This window comes from Myxine glutinosa, chromosome 4, assembly GCF_964187855.1.
Source record: "Myxine glutinosa chromosome 4, kmMyxGlut1.1, whole genome shotgun sequence".
In the NCBI taxonomy this organism is placed as follows: domain Eukaryota; kingdom Metazoa; phylum Chordata; class Myxini; order Myxiniformes; family Myxinidae; genus Myxine; species Myxine glutinosa.
Genome location: NC_136264.1, coordinates 89154843 through 89176118, shown reverse-complemented (window position 1 = coordinate 89176118; position 21276 = coordinate 89154843). Strand labels below are relative to the sequence as shown.

Here is a 21276-nt window from a genome sequence, read left to right as displayed (position 1 = left end):
AGCTGACACCCTGTTGATCCACCAGGCCGTGCTGGCATCCCAGCGAAACCCACATGATGCGCAGTTGGTGTTCTTCTCTCCCGACACAGATGTCCTGGTACTAGTCATAGCAAACTATGACCTACTGCTGAGGAATACATCCATTTCCATGGCCTCTGGAATACTTCAAATAGAGCCACTGTGGACAGCTCTAGGGGTCGAAAGAGCAAAGGCGTTGCCAGCCTTTCATGCTTTCACAGGGGCAGACAACACTGGGAGGTTCTCTCGAATAGGCAAAGCAACCTGGCTGCATGTCTACCTCAAAGCAAGTGAAGATGTCATAGACACCGTGCGAATGCTTTCAGATGCAACTGAAGTGACGGAGGACATGTTGTCCACACTAGCTAACTTTGTATGCGCTGCTTGCTCTCCAAATGGCATCCACATCGACAGCATCCCCGAACTACGATGGTATCTCTTTGGCAAACACATGGCAGAAAGTGACAGGCTTCCTCCTACTCTTGGAGCTCTCAAGCAGCACATCCTTAGAGTCCATATCCAAGCCAGAGTGTGGGGTCAGGCAAGCATTGCTCAACAGGATCCTCAGCTGAATCCCCTGCAAAACGGCTTTTACAAAGACACGGATGGACAAGTGAAACCAACCACAACTGAGGAGCCTCCAGCCCCCAAGGCCATCATTCAAATGGTTAGATGTCAGTGCAAAACAGACTGTTCTTCATCTAGATGTTCCTGCAGAACAAACAACTTGGCTTGTACAGACCTTTGTCAGTGTGACATCCAGTGCCAAAATGATGAGGACTCTCAAGATGTGATGAACGAAAGCGATGATGAGGATGATGACTTTACTCAATGATGAATCAAAGCTCTGTGCCCTTTAGAAGGTGAGTTACATCAGTTTTACGGCGGCCAGTTTGAAAAATCCAAGATGGCCGCCACATAGGAGCTCTATGGTCATGTCTAGCTTATCGAACTTGTTACCATTGGATTCGGGGCCCTTGAAAATGTATGTTTAGCCGTTAGAATCAAAGCTTTATGTTGTTTAGAAGCTAAGATATTGAGAAACATCAAGTTTACGGCGGCCAGTTTGAAAAATCCAAGATGGCCGCCACATAGGAGCTCTATGGTCATGTCTAGCTTATCGAACTTGTTACCATTGGATTCGGGGCCCTTGAAAATGTATGTTTAGCCGTTAGAATCAAAGCTTTATGTTGTTTAGAAGCTAAGATATTGAGAAACATCAAGTTTACGGCGGCCAGTTTGAAAAATCCAAGATGGCCGCCACATAGGAGCTCTATGGTCATGTCTAGCTTATCGAACTTGTTACCATTGGATTCGGGGCCCTTGAAAATGTATGTTTAGCCATTAGAATCAAAGCTCTATGTTATTTAGAAGCTGAGATATTGAGAAAAATTAGTTCTACGGCGGCAATTTTGAAAATCCAAGATGGCCGCCATACAGGAGTCTGTGCAAATAGCAACATTGGTTTTCTGACTGACTATACAATATAGTTTCCAAAAATATATAGTTTTCCAAATCCCCCAAAAATTCCAACGAAATTACATAGTGAACCTGACTCATAGGACAATCGCCAGACATCTGGGAGCGTGCCGATAGGATGATTGGCACTGCAGCTCTCTGTGTAGATGAGGGAAGGATTTTTATGCCTCCGCCGACAAATTCGCTGAAGGCATTGGTTTTTCAGGTTGTCCATCCGTATGTTCGTCGTCCGTTCGCCTGTCGGTACGGGCTAAACCTCGTTTTTCTCAGCAGCCATATGTCTGATTGAGCCGAAACTTTCAGGGTCGGAGGGGCACCCATGCAGAATGTTTTTATGACAATTGTGACCAAAGATCACGTGGTATGGCAGCCATCTTGGATAAAAAGCAAACAATTTAAGAAATATTTCTCGGAAACCATTGAATGGAAAAAATGGAAACTTGGCACATTGTCAAGTACTCCCAATGGGGAACAAAGCCATGATAATGCTGACATCTTAGGTGAAATGGTATACCAGCCAAAAATGTTTCAATCTAATTCCTTATCCTAAAAATCTGAAATTGCATGCGCATGATCTATGACACATTTGTATTGAAATATTAAATTTATGACATCATAGGTCACATGGTTTGGCAGCCATATTGGATTGAAGGAAAATATAAAATAATTATATCTCTGAAACCACTCACCCTATCGATGCAAAATTTTACAAATATCATCTAACAGCACTGTTGCATATAGTTTGAAAATGATGTCATAGGTCACGTGGTTTGGCAGCCATCTTGGATAGAACAAGAGAAAAATAACCACAGTGTGGTCACCAGCTGCGACGTGTAGAATCATGAGGATATCCGTTGCAATATGCGCTACCAAATTCGACCAGTCATTAAATTATACGCATGCACTAGCGTCTTTTTGTCTTTCAGTTCTGGTCTTGTCCTTTGTTTTGCGACGCAACATGCTTCATCAACTGATTACATATAATGTATGGACGTGAATGTTATTTCTGTTGATGTTAATGTTAATTCATTAATGTTATTTATTAATGTTAATTCTTGGTGGCAGAGGGATAAGTTGAAACGGGCTTGGTCGGTAGGGGAAGTCCGAGTGTATGCACATGCGCTATTCAATAATTACACCTAATTTGTGTCAAATTCTGTGAAACGAGATTGATTATGAAAACATTCGTGTTGTCTTTGTTGCTAAATTTATTCTGGTTTCTTCAAACAAATCGCGATTTTAGTCCGTGATGTTCTTACCTCATACCAACGCACGTCCGAGTGTATGCGCATGCGCTATTCAAAAACGCACCCCAACAACAAGAACAACAACGCGGTCCTCTCATAGAGCTGCTTGTCGCAGCTAAAAACGAACCCTATCCGATCAATACAAAACTTCACAAACGTGATCCCCTACCCATACATATGCAGAGTGTACATTTGAAAGGTCATATGTCATGTGGTATGGCAGCCATATTAGCTTGAAAGCCTATATTTAACCCTTTGAGTAGGGGATTTTTTTTTTTGATAAAAATACCCCCGGTACGGGATTAATTTGGCATTTTGGTACGGGAATGCAACCACGTACTGACGATCTATTTATAGGTATAGTCGATGACGTGTAGTAACGTCATCCGTACACAAAACTTTTTCGCGGGTTGCGGCACTGGACGTCATCCGTACTCAAAGGGTTAAAAGAATCCCTTCTCTAAAATTGCTTCACCGATCGATGTAAAACCTGTCATGTCGGGTAAAAATGTGATACTTGAGAACAGCAGAAGGGATTTAAATCAAACTTGTTTATTTTTAGGACACTGAACAATGGCATCTACCCGTTGTGTGACTATGCGGAGGCATATTGGCGACACAGTCGCATTGTTCTAGTTTATATTTAATTTGCAGTATCGACTCACAAGGGCCTATTCTATTCAGAAAGTGGGACTTTTAACACCCAGAAATGAGTGCTAGCAGATGAGACAGTTCATTCACGATCTCGTCCAAAGGATCGAGCACTCATTGATCAATGGAATACCTTGAGTTGTGAGCGAAGCACCAGTGACCAGTTCATATTGGGGCTTGGAATGGAAACCGGACGAGGCCGCTCAAAGGAAAAATGCAATTTCTGAAAGTCTTGCTGTAAACCCACCCATCATCACGCCGAATATCAAGCATGGTCGTTTCACCAGTATACTTGAATTGATGTCAGAAGATTACAAACCCCCACCACACCCCTCACCCTAAATCTCCTCCCAGTGATCCACAACCCTCACTTGGACTCATTTTCCCCTGTCATTGAACCTGAAGTGTATCGTTTCTCTAAGATCAATACCATAATCTGATTCTTCTTCTTTCGTATGCAGCACAAGGCTGCGGGGTGGCATCATTGGCTGAGGGCGTGGCTATGTCGCTGATGCAACGCCCCCTGCAGGTGAGAGTATGAATTTGGAATTTGTTTTGGGTACCTGCGACAGCTCACCCAACGATAGCTTGGGACGGTACACGACTACACGTACAAACTGCCTGTGAAACACCAGGGCGACAGTTCGAGATAGCAAGACCGAGCGTTGAACTCAGACTAGGCAACGTCTTTGCCTTCAAAGTCATTATTTTCTCCGGAGGAGATTACAAGTTATGCCACAAACATCATTTTCTGGTTTCATTGCTGTGCCTCCAAAGGTTTGCAGAATGCAAACCACAAAAATGTTCCACGATGTCATCATTCGTAACAATTATGTCGCTTACACAAGGAATGGGGACTAACAGGGAACTTTGGCGCAGGAGGAGACATTCTTCGGCCCATCATGCCCACACCATGGAGATGATATACCCATCCATCCACATGCAAGATGCCTACAAGTCCGCCAACATCCCTGTACACTTCTATCTGTAATGCTCTCTAGGTACCTAATTCCAATTTAAACCTATCGACTCTTCCTGCTGCCACTACCTGTATAGGAGACCATTCCATTGTACCTGCTCACACGAATATACCACGTCCACTTTCACCAACTATGTCGTACCCCTCCTTCCTAGTTCCTTGGTACACCAAAACTCCCATCCACCTACAAGGCCTTCATCCGCAGCTTGATGGAGCACAGCTCTTCCCTCTGGGCTGGTGCTCCTGCCTCATCTTACTCATACTGATGCCATGGAAACCAAGGCCGTCAGCCGCAGTTTGATGGAGCACTGCTCTCCCCTCTGGGGTGGTGCTCCTGCCTCATCTTACTCATATTGATGCCATGGAAACCAAGGCCTTCATTTGCAGCTTCATTGAGCATTGTTCTCCCCTCTGGGCTGGTGCTCCTGCCTCATCTTACTCAGATCGTCACCATGTAAACCAAGGCCTTCAACATCATTGGAATCTCTCACGATGAAGCTGACACTATAGGCCTATCACTTCGCCATCGGCGATAGGTCGGTGGTCTCTCTATTGGTTCACGAGTTATCAAACAGAGTGACCACTATATTCGTCATGGGTGTGTGTCTGTGTGTCTGTCTGCAGCATAACTTACCCGATGATATCATCCGATCTTGATGAAACATGGGTGGGAGGTTGATATCATGATCTAGTTGTGTCCTGCCCAGAGTGGGCGTATTGCACCCATTGTGGGCGGAGCCACGCCGGCAAAAGATGTCTTTTTAGGGGGTAATCGATTTCAAGCTACATCTTCTCCGAGGGAGTTGGTGGAATCTGACAGGGGTTTCGGTATTTGGTTAGGCCAATGTCACGTGTCTAGCCCCACGGAGCTCGATTTTTCATTTTCGCCCCAAGGTCAAGGTCACAAGGTCACGATATTTAGAAAAGTCGATTTTTGATGGTTTTATTACATTGTTCACTTCCTGATAGGGTGAAATGTCATACATGATCTTATATTATCACATACATCATAAAATACAAGTTTTCCAACAAATTTCAGAATCTTCGACCTTTGAAGGTCACAAAGGTCAAATTTTCAAAGTTGTCGGAATCGAACCGAATTTTCGGTATTGTGTAGCTAACTAACCTCACAACTGATTATTATTTTCTATCTCATTTCAAGGTCAGTAACCTTCGTTTTGACATTTCAAGGTCACAAAGGTCAAATTTTCAAAGTTGTCGGAATCGAACCGAATTTTCCAAATCGAACCGAAGAATACCTCTCGCTCGTGAACCATCGTCGTCTCCTGACTTTTCATCTCATTTGTCATAAAAAGGTAGACCGATGGTATAATTACATAGCACTGTAGATTCATAAACAGGACTGGCAAGATTGACTACTCCAGCGGTTCCCAAATGTTTATTTTGTGTCCAGGACCAAAATTTTGAAATCACATTCACCTCGCGACCCAAATTGGTAGGCCTAATGGTACCTGTAGGCGGTACACCTACGGTAAAAAAAAGAAATTATCGGAGAAAACGCTTTCGACGTGAATATCCTCCCTCAAAAACGCGAGTTTTTTATGTCCGGGTCACGACCCCACCACCTGGTCTCGAGGCTCATTGTCCCATCTGCTAGTAAGTAGTACAAGTCGATGTTAAAGATTCCTGCTGTCTGCTTCACGGTCCCACGCTGTTTCCTCGTGACGTGAGAAAAACCATCGTCTCCAGCTGCTACAAGACAACCAGTGTTTGTAAACAATTATTTTCGAATAGTTTCCCTGCACACGTGACTTTACCGGTTGTGTAGAGTTGGCTGAAGAAGAAGCAGGCGGTGAATAGGCAGAGCGCTGTCATCTCGCCCAAGGACCACACCGTCCAATGTGCTCCGACTTTTATCGCGACGTTGTTGGGCGTGAAGAGTCCCCGGAATCCCGACTGTGCAACACCATTGCCCACCCCTCTGATGTTGCTTCATAATCACACGTAATGGATTACTTCAGTCATTGCAGCACATAGTGATAGAGCACAGGTACCGGTAACCAACATTTATTGGTACAAAACCCCAAACCCCATGGGCAGCCGAAGAACCGATTGTAAGAATATCCCAAGGACATCTGGAGGAAAAAAGAAAACTCGCTTTATTCAAACCAACTGCCCTATAGGAAAACCCCACAGTAAAATATACCACATGGTGCGGGGTCTTTTTACAACCGCCACAATCTCGCGAGCCACGTGTACAATGTAACCCAGAAAAAGGCTGGGGGGAAAAATCATGATCAACTTACCATAAATTAACGGTAACTTGTCGAGGTAAAGAGAGAGGGAGGGAGAAGGAGAGAGGGAGGGAGAAGGAGAGAGGGAGGGAGAAGGTGAGAGGGAGGGAGAAGGAGAGAGGGAGGGAGAAGGAGAGAGGGAGGGAGAAGGAGAGAGGGAGGGAGAAGGAGAGAGGGAGGGAGAAGGTGAGAGGGAGGGAGAAGGAGAGAGGGAGGGAGAAGGAGAGAGGGAGGGAGAAGGAGAGAGGGAGGGAGAAGGAGAGAGGGAGGGAGAAGGAGAGAGGGAGGGAGAGACAGAGGGAGGGAGAGGTGTAAAAAGAGGGAGCAATATGTAGAGGGGAGGAGAGAGATAGAGGGAGGGAGAAGGAGAGAGGGAGGGAGAGACAGAGGGAGGGAGAGATATGTAGAGGAGAGATGAAGAGAAAGAGGGAGGGAGAGGTGTAAAAAGAGGAAGATATGTAGAGGGGGGGGGGGGGGGGGAGAGACAGAGGGAGGGAGAGGTGAACAGAAAGAGGAAGAGATATGTAGAGGGGGGGGGGGGGGGGAGAGACAGAGGGAGGGAGAGGTGAACAGAAAGAGGAAGAGATATGTAGAGGGGAGAAATGTAGGGAGAAAGAGGGGGAGAGAGAGGTGTAAAAAGAGGGAGAGAGAGAGGGAGGGAGAGGTGAACAGAAAGAGGAAGAGATATGTAGAGGGGAGAGATGTAGGGAGAAAGAGGGGGAGAGAGAGGTGTAAAAAGAGGGAGAGAGAGAGAGGGAGGGAGAGGTGTAAAAAGAGGGAGAGATATGTAGAGGGGGAGAGAGAGACAGAGGGAGGAAGAGGTGTAAAAAGAGGGAGAGATATGTAGAGGGGGAGAGAGAGACAGAGGGAGGGAGAGGTGTAAAGAGAGGGAGAGATATGTAGAGGGGGAGAGAGAGACAGAGGGAGGGAGAGATATGTAGAGGGGGAGAGACAGACAGAGGGAGGGAGAGGTGTAAAGAGAGGGAGAGATATGTAGAGGGGGAGAGAGAGACAGAGGGAGGGAGAGGTGTAAAGAGAGGGAGAGATATGTAGAGGGGGAGAGAGAGACAGAGGGAGGAAGAGGTGTAAAAAGAGGGAGAGATATGTAGAGGGGGAGAGAGAGACAGAGGGAGGGAGAGGTGTAAAGAGAGGGAGAGATATGTAGAGGGGGAGAGAGAGACAGAGGGAGGAAGAGGTGTAAAAAGAGGGAGAGACAGAGGGAGGGAGAGATGTAAAGAGAGGGAGAGATATGTAGAGGGGGAGAGAGAGACAGAGGGAGGGAGAGGTGTAAAGAGAGGGAGAGATATGTAGAGGGGGAGAGAGAGACAGAGGGAGGAAGAGGTGTAAAAAGAGGGAGAGATATGTAGAGGGGGAGAGAGAGACAGAGGGAGGAAGAGGTGTAAAAAGAGGGAGAGACAGAGGGAGGGAGAGATGTAAAGAGAGGGAGAGATATGTAGAGGGGGAGAGAGAGACAGAGGGAGGGAGAGGTGTAAAGAGAGGGAGAGATATGTAGAGGGGGAGAGAGAGACAGAGGGAGGAAGAGGTGTAAAAAGAGGGAGAGATATGTAGAGGGGGAGAGAGAGACAGAGGGAGGAAGAGGTGTAAAAAGAGGGAGAGATATGTAGAGGGGGAGAGAGAGACAGAGGGAGGGAGAGGTGTAAAGAGAGGGAGAGATATGTAGAGGGGGAGAGAGAGACAGAGGGAGGAAGAGGTGTAAAAAGAGGGAGAGATATGTAGAGGGGGAGAGAGAGACAGAGGGAGGAAGAGGTGTAAAAAGAGGGAGAGATATGTAGAGGGGGAGAGAGAGACAGAGGGAGGAAGAGGTGTAAAAAGAGGGAGAGATATGTAGAGGGGGAGAGAGAGACAGAGGGAGGGAGAGGTGTAAAGAGAGGGAGAGATATGTAGAGGGGGAGAGAGAGACAGAGGGAGGAAGAGGTGTAAAAAGAGGGAGAGATATGTAGAGGGGGAGAGAGAGACAGAGGGAGGGAGAGGTGTAAAGAGAGGGAGAGATATGTAGAGGGGGAGAGAGAGACAGAGGGAGGAAGAGGTGTAAAAAGAGGGAGAGACAGAGGGAGGGAGAGATGTAAAGAGAGGGAGAGATATGTAGAGGGGGAGAGAGAGACAGAGGGAGGGAGAGGTGTAAAGAGAGGGAGAGATATGTAGAGGGGGAGAGAGAGACAGAGGGAGGGAGAGATGTAAAGAGAGGGAGAGACAGAGGGAGGGAGAGATGTAAAGAGAGGGAGAGATATGTAGAGGGGGAGAGAGAGACAGAGGGAGGGAGAGATGTAAAGAGAGGGAGAGACAGAGGGAGGGAGAGATGTAAAGAGAGGGAGAGATATGTCGAGGGGGAGAGAGAGACAGAGGGAGGGAGAGATGTAAAGAGAGGGAGAGACAGAGGGAGGGAGAGATGTAAAGAGAGGGAGAGACAGAGGGAGGGAGAGATGTAAAGAGAGGGAGAGATATGTAGAGGGGGAGAGAGAGACAGAGGGAGGGAGAGATGTAAAGAGAGGGAGAGACAGAGGGAGGGAGAGATGTAAAGAGAGGGAGAGATATGTAGAGGGGGAGAGAGAGACAGAGGGAGGGAGAGATGTAAAGAGAGGGAGAGACAGAGGGAGGGAGAGATGTAAAGAGAGGGAGAGATATGTAGAGGGGGAGAGAGAGACAGAGGGAGGGAGAGGTGTAAAGAGAGGGAGAGATATGTAGAGGGGGAGAGAGAGACAGAGGGAGGAAGAGGTGTAAAAAGAGGGAGAGACAGAGGGAGGGAGAGATGTAAAGAGAGGGAGAGATATGTCGAGAATGACAGGTGTAGAGAGAGAAAAAAGACACACAGGTGAGAGACACATACAGGTGTAGAGAAACGCAGGTGTAAAGAGAGAAGGAGAGACACAGACAGGTGTAGAGAGAGAGAGGCAGGTAGAGAGAGAAAGAGGTGTAAAGAGGTTTCAGATGGAGCATCAATAGTGACGTTAAGTCGAGGTTTTTGAAAGCTCTCCTAACACGACTGTGACGTTGGTAAAGTTACGATATCATTACACCACCTGCTTTCCTAACGGCCACATTAACATTATAAGCCTGAGTGCGGGACATGACGTCCGTGAGAAGTTTCTTTTTAATGAAATGTTGAAATCCGAACTCCAAGTCGTCTTTAGCAAAACCCTCACAGGTGGTTAAACTCTTAAACAAAAACAAAGCAGAGTCTACAAACTTCATAAACACAACTCCCGTACTGCAGAGCCGGCTCAGCCCAGTCCACGTACATAGCGGGGAGAACCGGAGGTGGGTGAAGGGGGGCTGGGAGAGAAATAACAAATTGTTCGTCTGTCTCACGTGAATATAGCAGAATTAGCAAAAGGTTACCTAAAAACAAGGCTAAGAAACTCACAACACAAACGGTGCACTATTTGTGTCCACTTCGGAGAATACACAAATCAACACGAAGTTACCATGAAGGGTTTTACTTTCTGGCAGTGATGTACAATACTGTATTAGACTCTGTTTAAAGGGATTGTGGTAATGGGGACTTCTCAGCTGATGCTTCACAAAGCCACAAATGTCCAGTCTGTAAAACTTAATTGTGTTACATTTGTGAATGAGGAAAAAAAAAAAAAAATCTAATTGCAATAACTTTGTGTCACCTGAAAAATGATGCACGCAGGTGTAATATGCACATAAAATGGCAGGGATTTTCAACCACCTTTGACACTCCACCCGCCCCACTCAACCCTGCTACCCAATTTCGCTTCCCGTCGACGAGTCTTCTTCAAACCTCCCTTCTTATCCCGTACCTGCCCCCGCCCCCTCCACTTCCACTTCTCAAAATATTTTGATTTTAACTCCTATCCCCATACCTTGCATACATGATCAATATGGTCCCGTCATCTCCACCAAGCTCGTTCAAATTCCTCTGTGCTCACCCTAGCGTAAAGACAACCGTCTCAATATAATACCAAAATTAAATGTGGTAAATTTCTTCAAATCGACCTCCGCAATCACCAACTCGTGTCACCAACAAAGAAACCCTCTCAAATGCACATTTTGTACAACGCATGCTAATCGACAAGCCCATACAGGAACCAACCGAGTGGGAAAAAGATTCCACTGCCCGTTTTCCGAATGGGGACGCGTCGTCTCTGCCTGCACCTGCGTTCGTCTGGACTGAAGACTCTTTGGGTAAGTCGATGTTTGGCGAATTCTGTGCTTGTGGAACTGTCAAAAAGTCTGAGCAAAAATATATATATGCTGACATTTCACATTTCTCATGATTCCAGAAACTGGTCTGACGGCGATAGGTGAGGAGAAAAGCAACAAACAGGGTATCATTTCAAAATTGAAAGGGAGTTGGAGGGGGTCAGGAACCCCCGCTTGATATAAGCTTGAATGATTTGGGGGAGGGGTGGGGTGGAGAAGGGAGGGAAGGGGAGATCTGCAAGGAATATTTCAAAATCACAATTCCGAACAGGCTAGAGAAAAGGCAACAGTTAAGCTTCAGTTTCAGTGATATTGCCAAGGAAAATCCCACTGCTTACAAGGCAAAGTAAATGGCAAGCAACCTGCTAAAAATCTCACAGCCAAAACTTGCTTCTCAGAACCATAGAATCGTGGGCAATCATAGAAAAAGACAAAGCACTGGTTCCGGAGACGTAGGTTGGAAACTGCTCAGTGGAAAAAGTCAGAGTCTGTCGACTGAGCTGCATTTTAAGGCCTGCTGGCTTATTCCCATTCCGTTGTTCCGGGTGGCTTTGAAGTAAGATCGTACATCACGCGTGAAATGCCAGGAACTCTAAGGACCTCTTGCACCATGCAAAACACCACCTTGGAATATGGCAAAGGAAGGAAGCAAGCGAGAAATGTGCGGGTTATTGGCATGCATCACCCCCCCAAACAAAGCTTAGACAGTTCATAAGGAGAGAATCATGCTGACCCCTTAGACAGCCGACTAAAAACAGTACCCGAAGACTCACGACGGACAAAGCCACAATACTTGGGTGGCCAATTAATGGGAAGCATGTGGTAATAAATCAATGCTGAAAAGGTAACTGAGATTCCATACACAATCAGTTACAAAACAATGTCTCTTTGTTCCACTCTTCCATGAACCTCAACATCTGTGTATTAAAATTTAGAAATAAATAATGCCTCCTGCAACTTCGGAGGAGGAGGCATAAAAGTAACTTTGGATGGTTGTAAAAAACAATTCCTGCATCTTTCATGTACCACTGACAGGTGTGCACAGTTTGGCTCATCGACTTGTGCGTTTCAAGCTTCTGAAAAATAACTGCATGGCCTCGCCCACTCATCGGGCGCAAACCATCCCTTATTTTCCAAACTGGTTGGAATAATGTGCATTTGAAATGGGAAATCACTAAAGGGTTTTGATATAGGCAGAAAGCAAACAAGTGTAGAAGTTATTTTGTGACATACAAGCTCTAGGCTCATGGAAGAGCAAGGTGAGGGTGTTAAATGCCAAATAAACTGACAGTGGAGTCACAGTTGGAATCAACAGGAAAAGACGAGAGAGAGGGAGAGAGAAAGGAGAAAACACACAGATACAGAGACAGAGAGACAGAGAGACAGAGAGACAGAGAGAGAGAGAGAGTGAGAGGAGTTGCCAATAGCTGCTGGTTGCATTGCATCATTTTCTGGAAGCGCAACAGTGCCGCTGATGCAGTACCCCTATTACCAGTAAGCTGGTACTCATTTTGCTGACCTCGGAAGGATGACACGCTGAATCAACCCACCTGGTGTTATTTCAACGACACGACAGGGACTCAAACTCAACACCCTAAGATCTTAAGCGAGCCACCTTAACCGTTAAGCCAACACCAGGCTTAGGAAATTGGAAGTAAAGCGTTAGGTTAGAGAGGTTATTGGGGGAAGAAAAAAATTGTGGGTCATGTTGGGGATTGACCTGAGATGGTGGTGCACTGCCTGCTTGAAATCCTTACAGGAAGACAGCAATAGACGAGATTCACAAATGAGAGAAAAGAGGAACAAAAGAGTTGAGGTGTGCAGAAATATTGTATGTTGAGGGTTTAACCAGGAGGGCGTTACTGTAAGAACAGTTAACCAGGAGGGTCTTTGATAATCTGGGCTAGAGTAAGAGAGCTGAGGAAGCAGAAGAAGCAAGACTGGAGGAGAGTTAGTACAAAAAAAAAAGAGACCAACAACCTGTCTCTGATGTTACAGCCTTTTGCTTCAATGTCAATGCAGCAGATGCTAGTTTTGGTTGAGCTTTCGATTCCACAGGATCCAGGAGACAAAAATGTAATGCTGGGATGCCAGACCATGAAGAAAAACAATGAGCTACAGAGAAAGGCCTTGTAGGCTGCAAGTCGTTCTGATTTTTCAAGGAATGACTTGAAATGACGGAGGACGCCCAGTCTGAAGCTGGTGGGCCAGCTTTGCTATGCGGTCGGCACAGGAGGGGTCTTGGCTGATGATGAAGCCTAGAAATTTGTGGAAGTTGATGGATGCATTTGACAATCCTTCCAGTGTGACAGAGTGGGACTATTAGATTTTACAGGATTGCAGGACATGTTCCATTTATTAGACCAGAGCCGAATCATTTTCACATTGACAGACACAGACAGAGAGAGAGAGAGAGAGACAGTTGCTGTCTGCCACACAGAGGGATGGGAGGGTACTGTAAGACACAATGTGCAATCGTCTACAGAAAAGGAAGACAGAGTTTTCCACAGCATCGGAGAGGTCGATAATGTAGATGAGGAAGAAGACTTTGCTTAAGACCCTGCTGTGGGGCATGCCGGCCTCGACTAGCAAAACAGAGGAGAGGGTTCCTTTGATGGCAAAGTATCAGAAATACCTAAATGTGCAATGTCTGATAAATCATCGAGTTTCCAATTTCTTGAATTAGAATAATGGCATTTTCTACCAAGTACTTGGCAGTGGCAGAAAGATTCAGGAAAGACACCCAAACTCTTGTTAACTTGATGGTGACGCAGTAGAAAACTACACATCAAACCCAACAATACATGTTAGAAAAGAAAAGCCAAAAATCCATTGAGAAGACGTTTTGCATCCGATAAAGTGGTTAACAAATCCACACACACCGTGTTAAGGACACTTCAAAAGTAAGACTTGTGTGATGGCATCAGGTTGGGTGACCACTGGATGAAGTGCACTGAGGACATGTAGAATAACGTGACAAATAAAGTTTCTTAATGGCATTTATAATACTAGGGCATATGCCCGTACTATATATATGCCCGTACTATATATCTATCTAAAATTATATCCCCCCCCTCTATTTACATGAAATGTTTTGGTCCATTCGCAACGCCAAAGCGAACGGCGAACGGCTTGCGAGTACAGTGACAATCCCCCCCCTCTATTTACATGAATGGTTTGGTCCATTCGCAACGACCACAGAACCCCCCCCTCTATTTACATGCAATGGTTTGGTCCATTCGCAACGCCAAAGCGAACGGCGAACGGCTAAATCGCCATAGCTCGGTAAGTACTTGTCCGATTAATTTCAAACCTTGAAAAGGCACATCCTCGGGTCCCCAGCAATATACCTGGCAAGTTTCAAGTATATCGGACCGGTAGTTGTCGAGAAATCGTTGTCGCATACATACACACACACATACACACAGAGATTAATGGAATTATAGATAGATATGTGGGGTGGAAAAACTGACAGCACCATCCATCCAGAATGTGTGGTCGATTGCAAGAACAATCTTTTGACCCACTTTGATGAATGCTTCTCAGAAAGGCAATTAAAAGTAGAAAATACAAAGATAAGCAGTCTCTTTACTTCCGCCACGGAAGGTGGATGGAGGTTATGTTTCACCCCTGTTTGTCTGTTTGTGAACAAGATATCTCAAAAAGTTGTGGACGGATTCGGACGAAATTTGGCAGAGAGGTAGTGTATGTGGCAAGGACAAAATGATTAGATTTTGGTGAAGATCCGGATTCGGCTAGTATAATTTTTTTAAGTGATTCTTCGCCATTGGGAAATAGGGCCAAAAACGATATATAGCTGGATATCTCAAAAATTGTGGACGGATTTGGACGAAAGTTGGTGGACAGGTTGTGTGTGTGACAAGGACTAATCGATTTGATTTTGGTGAAGATCTGAATACGGATTCGGATACGAGATTTGTTTAATTTTTAAGTGATTCTTCACCATTGAGAAATCGGGCGAAAAGCAATATATAACATGATATATAAACAAGTACAAAAAGTTTTAATTAAAACAAAAGCCGCGTCGATGTTACACAATGCCTAGATGCAGCTGTGCCTATAACGTCGATGTTATAGGCACAGGACATTCCAATTGATTCGATGACGGTACTTGATGTTATTTTTGTGCAAAGTGAAAATATATCTCGGCAATTTCCCGTGTGGCGACGAATTTTTAATATATCTCGGCATTTTCCCGTCTGTTATTTCAGGCGGTGTATAACTGACCATGCCGCGATTTTAAAAAAATATATCTCGGCAATTTCCCGTGTGTGGCGACACGTGAACGAAGCTATGCTCCTCTCTCCACATTATTGTGACGACGTATAAATTAAATATTTCATCATGACGATTGTCATCAAATGGACGAATTTTAAATATATCTCGGCATTTTCCCGTCTGTTATTTCAGGCGGTGTATGACTGACCATGCCGCGATTTAAAAAATATATATCTCGGCAATTTCCCGTATGTGGCGACACGTGAACGAAGCTATGCTCCTCTCTCCACATTATTGTGACGACGTATAAATTAAATATTTAATCGTGACGATTGTCATCAAATGGACGAATTTTTAATGCCCGTACTATATATAAGCTAGGACGTGCCCGTACGTGGGTGCACGTTCCTTGCCAAAAAAAAAAAAAAAAAAAAATTTGTGTAGGGGTGTGTGTGTGTAAACATCCTAGGGCGTGCCCGTACGTGGGTGCAAAAAAACATGCGTGCAAACAACAACAACAAAAAAAAAACTTTGAAACCACGTGGCAGTAACGACCACAGAACCCCCCTCCCTCTATTTACATGAATGGTTTGGTCCATTCGCAACGACCACAGAACCCCCCCCCCCTCTATTTACATGCAATGGTTTGGTCCAAAGCGAACGGTTTGGTCCATTCGATGTGATTCGATGATTCGATGTGAATGGTTTGGTCCATTCGCAACGACCACAGAACCCCCCCCTCTATTTACATGAATGGTTTGGTCCATTCGCAAAGCCAAAGCGAACGACCACAGAACCCCCCCCCTCTATTTACATGAATGGTTTGGTCCATTCGCAAAGCCAAAGCGAACGACCACAGAACCCCCCCCCCCCCCTCTATTTACATGAATGGTTTGGTCCATTCGCAACGCCAAAGCGAACGGCGAACGGCTAAATCGCCATAGCTCGGTAAGTACTTGTCCGATTAATTTCAAACCTTGAAAAGGCACATCCTCGGGTCCCCAGCAATATACCTGGCAAGTTTCAAGTATATCGGACCGGTAGTTGTCGAGAAACAGCGGTCACAGACAAACAAACAAACGTACAGACAGACAGACAGAGATTACTGGAATTATAGATAGATATCTCGGCATTTTCCCGTCTGTTATTTCAGGCGGTGTATGACTGACCATGCCGCGATTTAAAAAATATATATCTCGGCAATTTCCCGTATGTGGCGACACGTGAACGAAGCTATGCTCCTCTCTCCACATTATTGTGACGACGTATAAATTAAATATTTAATCGTGACGATTGTCATCAAATGGACGAATTTTTAATATATCTCGGCATTTTCCCGTCTGTTATTTCGGGCGGTGTATGACTGACCATGCCGCGATTAAAAAAAAAAAAATCTCAATGGACTTGAAGTTACAGGCCTTTGAGAATTCATTTCGTTCTATAAAGGGCAACTTTCATCGGATTTTCTTCCCGTTTTTTTTCAACCGAGTCTAAAACTATGTTAGCGACTGTGAAAAATGAAATGATATATCGAATTTGATTTGAAATAAAACTGTGTGAGAGAGGAAGACACCACGGGCCTACAAAACAGGCCTCAAAGCTATGCGAGTTAATAAAATGGTGGATATTTGTTTATATGAAGCCTCTCCCAAAATGGGTGGAGCTATGGTTCCCTGAATGGGTGGAGCTTTGAGGTTTTGTCTTCTCTGCAAGAACAAGAAGAAGAAGAACAACAACAACAACAGCAGAGGGCACTCTATGACCAGCGTCTGCAACGCGGCTAAAAAGTTAGTGACTAGGTGACAAGAACAAGCTGATTAGATTTTGGTTCAGGTCCGAATCCAGATCCTGCCTATCAATGGGATAAAAAGACAAACTGTTCAGCCTGGCGGATGAAGCGCTCTTCCAAGTGCCATTTTAGTTTAACCTGCAAGCCAAACAATTAACCTTAATGAAGAATGGAGTAAGAGGGGGTTATCACATGTGCCAGTATCTTCTATCTATATATAATGGAGGGAACGTATGCATGTTGTATTTTTCATGTACTCGTCCGAGAAGGATTTGACCAAGGTAGCTGAAACTTTCAGGGATTAATGAGGACACCTGAAGATGTGTTTTCTGAAGTTTCGTTGGATTTATACGGTTTTGGAAAAAATAAATTCGCCCATCTTGGCATTTTTCTTCCTTTGGGGGAAGGAGGGGGCTCAATTGGAATTATCTGAGCTATATAACCACGTCGTATTATATATGCAGATAAGCAGTACACGTGTTTGCTTCATGCACGTAATGCAGGTTATTTTTTTTATTTTCAGGAGCAATCGACGCAGTGGTCTGTTGCCTATACACCACCAAAATAAAGGGCTGTATGGCATGCACTCTGCTATGGTATTAATAATCGTAAAAACAATAACATGACCCCAACCGCCCCCCCCCTCACCCCCCCCCCCCCTTCCCCTGGCCGCTTCCATAGGGAACGGGAGCTTCTAGGTTAACTAATGTTACAATATTTAAAATAAATGAATAAATCCAGAACGAATCCGTTTCATTCGACTCGCATCCACGTACACACATTTCAATGGAGGAAGAAGGAAGAGGCCACAAATGCATTCACAGCACAGCTTACTGTGCTTTAATGCGTTGTAAAACGCCTTTATGTTATGTGCTAAAGAGAACCTGAAGGCCACAGTGAGCACGTTTACTTTACTATTTGTAATGCCAATTTGTAGTTAAACTCTCACTTGGAAAAAGCAAAAATATATTAAGGCAGAAAGTTGAGGCTGTGAGCCAAGGCCTTTACCTCCTCGGGGAGATGCACTCCCGGCGTAGCAGGCACACCCGTCATGAAGTCATTGGTGACGAATGTGCGAATCACCACGGAGCGCTGGCACGAAGGTAGTTTGAGCAAAGGGTCGCGATCAAAGTGCAGTGGGGTCAGCACGACGGGCATCTGACTGATCTTGCCGCTGAAGCCTTAAAAATGAATTAAAAGGAAGATGAAACAAGATGGAAGCAACGACAGGCTTGTCCAGTATAAAGTATATTTGTTTACGGTTCTTGTTAGAAACTTCTGTTGCACAGACACGCTGACCCTTTTCGGTATTGATCCATGGTAGCACCTTGCGGACATCTCTCAGCATAGTAAGCACACAATGAGAGTTTTATCAAAACACTACCACCAGAAATGTTAAAACCTCAGTAAGCCCTCACGTCGGAAATGAGCCTCATTGAGGAAGGAAGCCAAAATCAAGACTTTCTGCTCACCTTCACTCCTTCATTCCTCTTTTCTCCCGCCTCTGGAACAAACTCCCTCACTCTCTTCAATCCCACTCCACCCTCCAGGTCTTTAAAACAGCTGTTCACCACCATCTCTTATCCTCCCCCATCCAAAACCTTGATCTTTTCTACCCCCGCTAATTTCGGTCCCCTTGTGTTTTATACCTCTCCCCCCCCTTCCCACGCCTCCTCCCCCCAAGCCCTCTCCCTCCCACACTTCTCCCTGCTCTCAAATGTTGTGGTTGTGTGCTTCCCCTTCTCTCCCCATCTTGTCTTCCGCTCCCTCTTTTTGTATATTTTGTTTGTCTGGTTGTTTTGTTAGTGAAATAAATGTTAGCTCTTTCACGAGCCTCGATTCAGTATACAACAACAACAACAACAACAAAAAAAAAAAAAAAAAAAAAAAAAACAGCTCTGCAATAAACCACTTTTGACAGAAGTAAAAGTTCAATGTAAACTTGACTTCAACTGGCCCGGCAGTTTTAGGCCCATTCCCATGACTAGAAACCTTGTAGTATATATAACCTACATAGCTCGATATCCACTCACCCGAATCACGCAGCACTTCGTGGGCAAGGTGGTCGGCCTCTCGGAGAGTGCCCAAGACACCTGTGGTCAGGAATGTAGGGGTGATGTCGAGCGGGACCTCACGTACTTGTGGTCCAAAGATGTAGACGACCCTGAAACAGCAGAGTTGTTACATGCCCTCAAACCAGGATGGCCGAGCTCTCACCGTGTGATTGAACACAGAAGTTTTTGAATGTCGCTTAAGGGACCCTTTATTTATAACATACATGTAGATATGGTGCAATTGTGGATGCCCACTCTTCCTTTCCCCAACTCTCTGATCCATACATGTCCATTCTCTTACAACCACTTACTCCGATCTCCTTTCAAACTTCTTTCCCTCCCCACGCATCCTTCTCTCTCCTATCAAAACCCTTTCTGTATTTTCCCATTTTTTTTTTTTCAATTTGGTCCTCCACCTACTTGTCTCCCTAACCTCCCTTTTCCCTGATTCCTCATGCAATAAAGGAATAGAAGGCCCCTAAAGTACATGGAACATTAACAAAACAAAACAATCTTTTTTCTATTTTTATAAACATTCAATACAAAATGTTTGGCTCCTCTAAAGATTGCAAAGCAACATTCATTAGTTTATTGACTAGCGTTTTGATGCACTGAAGTTTAACACCTGCCCAGTTACCTGTTAATATTGTGGCATATCCGTGGAATGAGTTTGGCCAGATAAATGAGGGAATCCCACTTTGGGGAGTCTCGTGGAGAAATACCACAAACGTAGCTGTAGGAACGGCAGTCACCCTGTATGAGGCACAACAAGTGCAGTTACGTGTGCACCTTCACGACGGAAACAAAGAATACTCTTCGGCATTAAAAAATATCGCAGAAGGTATAGCAAACCTGCACCCCGACAGACTTCATCGGGAGAAGAAAAGCATTCAGGGAGGCCTGGCTCGTCACCTCGACGAGTCTTTCCTGGTCTTCCTCTGTCGTGCAAGCCTTCACCCGCTGGAGCAATGCATGAGGCTGAGGAGAGGCAGGTGAGGAGGAAGGGCTTGTGTGTGGCACCTTTGTCAAAAATGCAATGCAAATACATTACTGACCCATAAGTTCTTGAACAGGTCAGACAAAAAAAAAATGCATGGAGATAAAGAGGGTGAGGATAGGGTGTGAGGAGGTAGGGGAAACCTTGCCGAGAGACTGCTTCTGCAAAACCGACACCCTGTAAAGAGCATGGGCAGTGCGTGCACGATTGTGTGTGTGGTGCTGGCATTTGCTTGAAGATACATGTGAATAGGAAAATTATGGACACAATGTAAATGTATTCCCTAACATTTCATTCATTTGCATGAATCATAACCTGCATGTAGATGGTCCAATGAAAAAAAAAAAAAAAGAAGCATAATACTTTGTATTTATGGTCCAATTGGGTTTGAAAGATAAACTTGGATGTTTGATATTCAACTTATTCGACAGGACAATGCACTTAATGTGCACTCTTGAGTACTGTCCCTTGACGCTGCGTGCTTTCTGCTTTCCTTGCACCAGAGTGACAGTTTCATTCAGGATCAATACACGAGTTAATCGAACCTGAGAGAATCAGAGATCAAACAGGCAAAGCACAAGTATCTTACAAATAAAGTATTACAGCAATTGCCCTTTAAGATTGATCCAAGGATCGTGCAGGAGCTTTAACAGGTATCACATGCTGGACAAGTACACGAGGGGACACCAGCATACTTTTTTGCATTGCAAATGATAAAAGACAAGCGTTATGCCTCGATCCCCCATCGCGGAAGTGATGTGAGTTGACAAAGTGGAAGACGCAGAAAACATGCTATGATATGATATTTCGCTCACAAGGTTCAGACATACATGGAGGCGGCCAATTTTTCAATTTTTCAAGATATTCATCTCACAAGGTTCAGACATACATGGCGGCGGCCATCTTGGATTTTGACGTGGCAACCCAATTTTAAACAGCGTTCTTGCTTGTGCCTAGATACACCCACACACCAGATCAGAAGTTGGTACTTCGCTTATTTTTCAAGATATTTCGCTCACAAGGTTCAGACATATATATGGTGGCGGCCATCTTGGATTTTGACGTGGCGACCAAATTTTCAATAGCATTCTTCCTTATGCCGAGATACACCCACACACCAAATTTGAAGTTGGTACTTCGCTTATTTTTCAAGATATTCATCTCACATGGTTCAGACATACAAGGCGGCGGCCATCTTGGATTTTGACGTGGCGACCCAATTTTCAATAGCGTTCTTCCTTGTGCCTAGATACACCCACACACCAGATTAGAAGTTGGTACTTCGCTTATTTTTCAAGATATTCAGCTCACAAGGTTCAGACATACATGGCATCAGACATACATGGCGGCGGCCATCTTGGATTTTGACGTGGGTTGCAC

The 21276-nt window shown here is 44.9% G+C and overlaps 2 protein-coding genes across 3 annotated transcripts in view; both read right to left on the bottom strand.

The window, feature by feature from the left end:
* Window positions 1–6339, bottom strand: part of LOC137424971 (acidic phospholipase A2 E-like) — a 30859-nt gene extending 24520 nt beyond the window's left edge. Inside the window, exon 1 of the mRNA XM_078776133.1 lies at window positions 6153–6339. Within this exon, the coding sequence (XP_078632259.1) occupies window positions 6153–6210 (58 nt within the window). The 5' untranslated portion in view covers window positions 6211–6339. The remainder of the gene's footprint in view (window positions 1–6152) is intronic.
* Window positions 6340–9720: 3381 nt separating this feature from the next.
* Window positions 9721–21276, bottom strand: part of GMPS (guanosine monophosphate synthase) — a 58910-nt gene continuing 47354 nt past the window's right edge. For both annotated transcript variants that reach the window (XM_068112904.2, XM_078776132.1), the window contains exons 12-16: window positions 19752–19877; window positions 19537–19652; window positions 18879–19009; window positions 17854–18026; window positions 9721–11441 (exon numbers count right to left, since the gene is read on the bottom strand). In XM_068112904.2, the coding sequence (XP_067969005.2) occupies window positions 11340–11441; window positions 17854–18026; window positions 18879–19009; window positions 19537–19652; window positions 19752–19877 (648 nt within the window). In that variant the 3' untranslated portion in view covers window positions 9721–11339. The remainder of the gene's footprint in view (window positions 11442–17853; window positions 18027–18878; window positions 19010–19536; window positions 19653–19751; window positions 19878–21276) is intronic.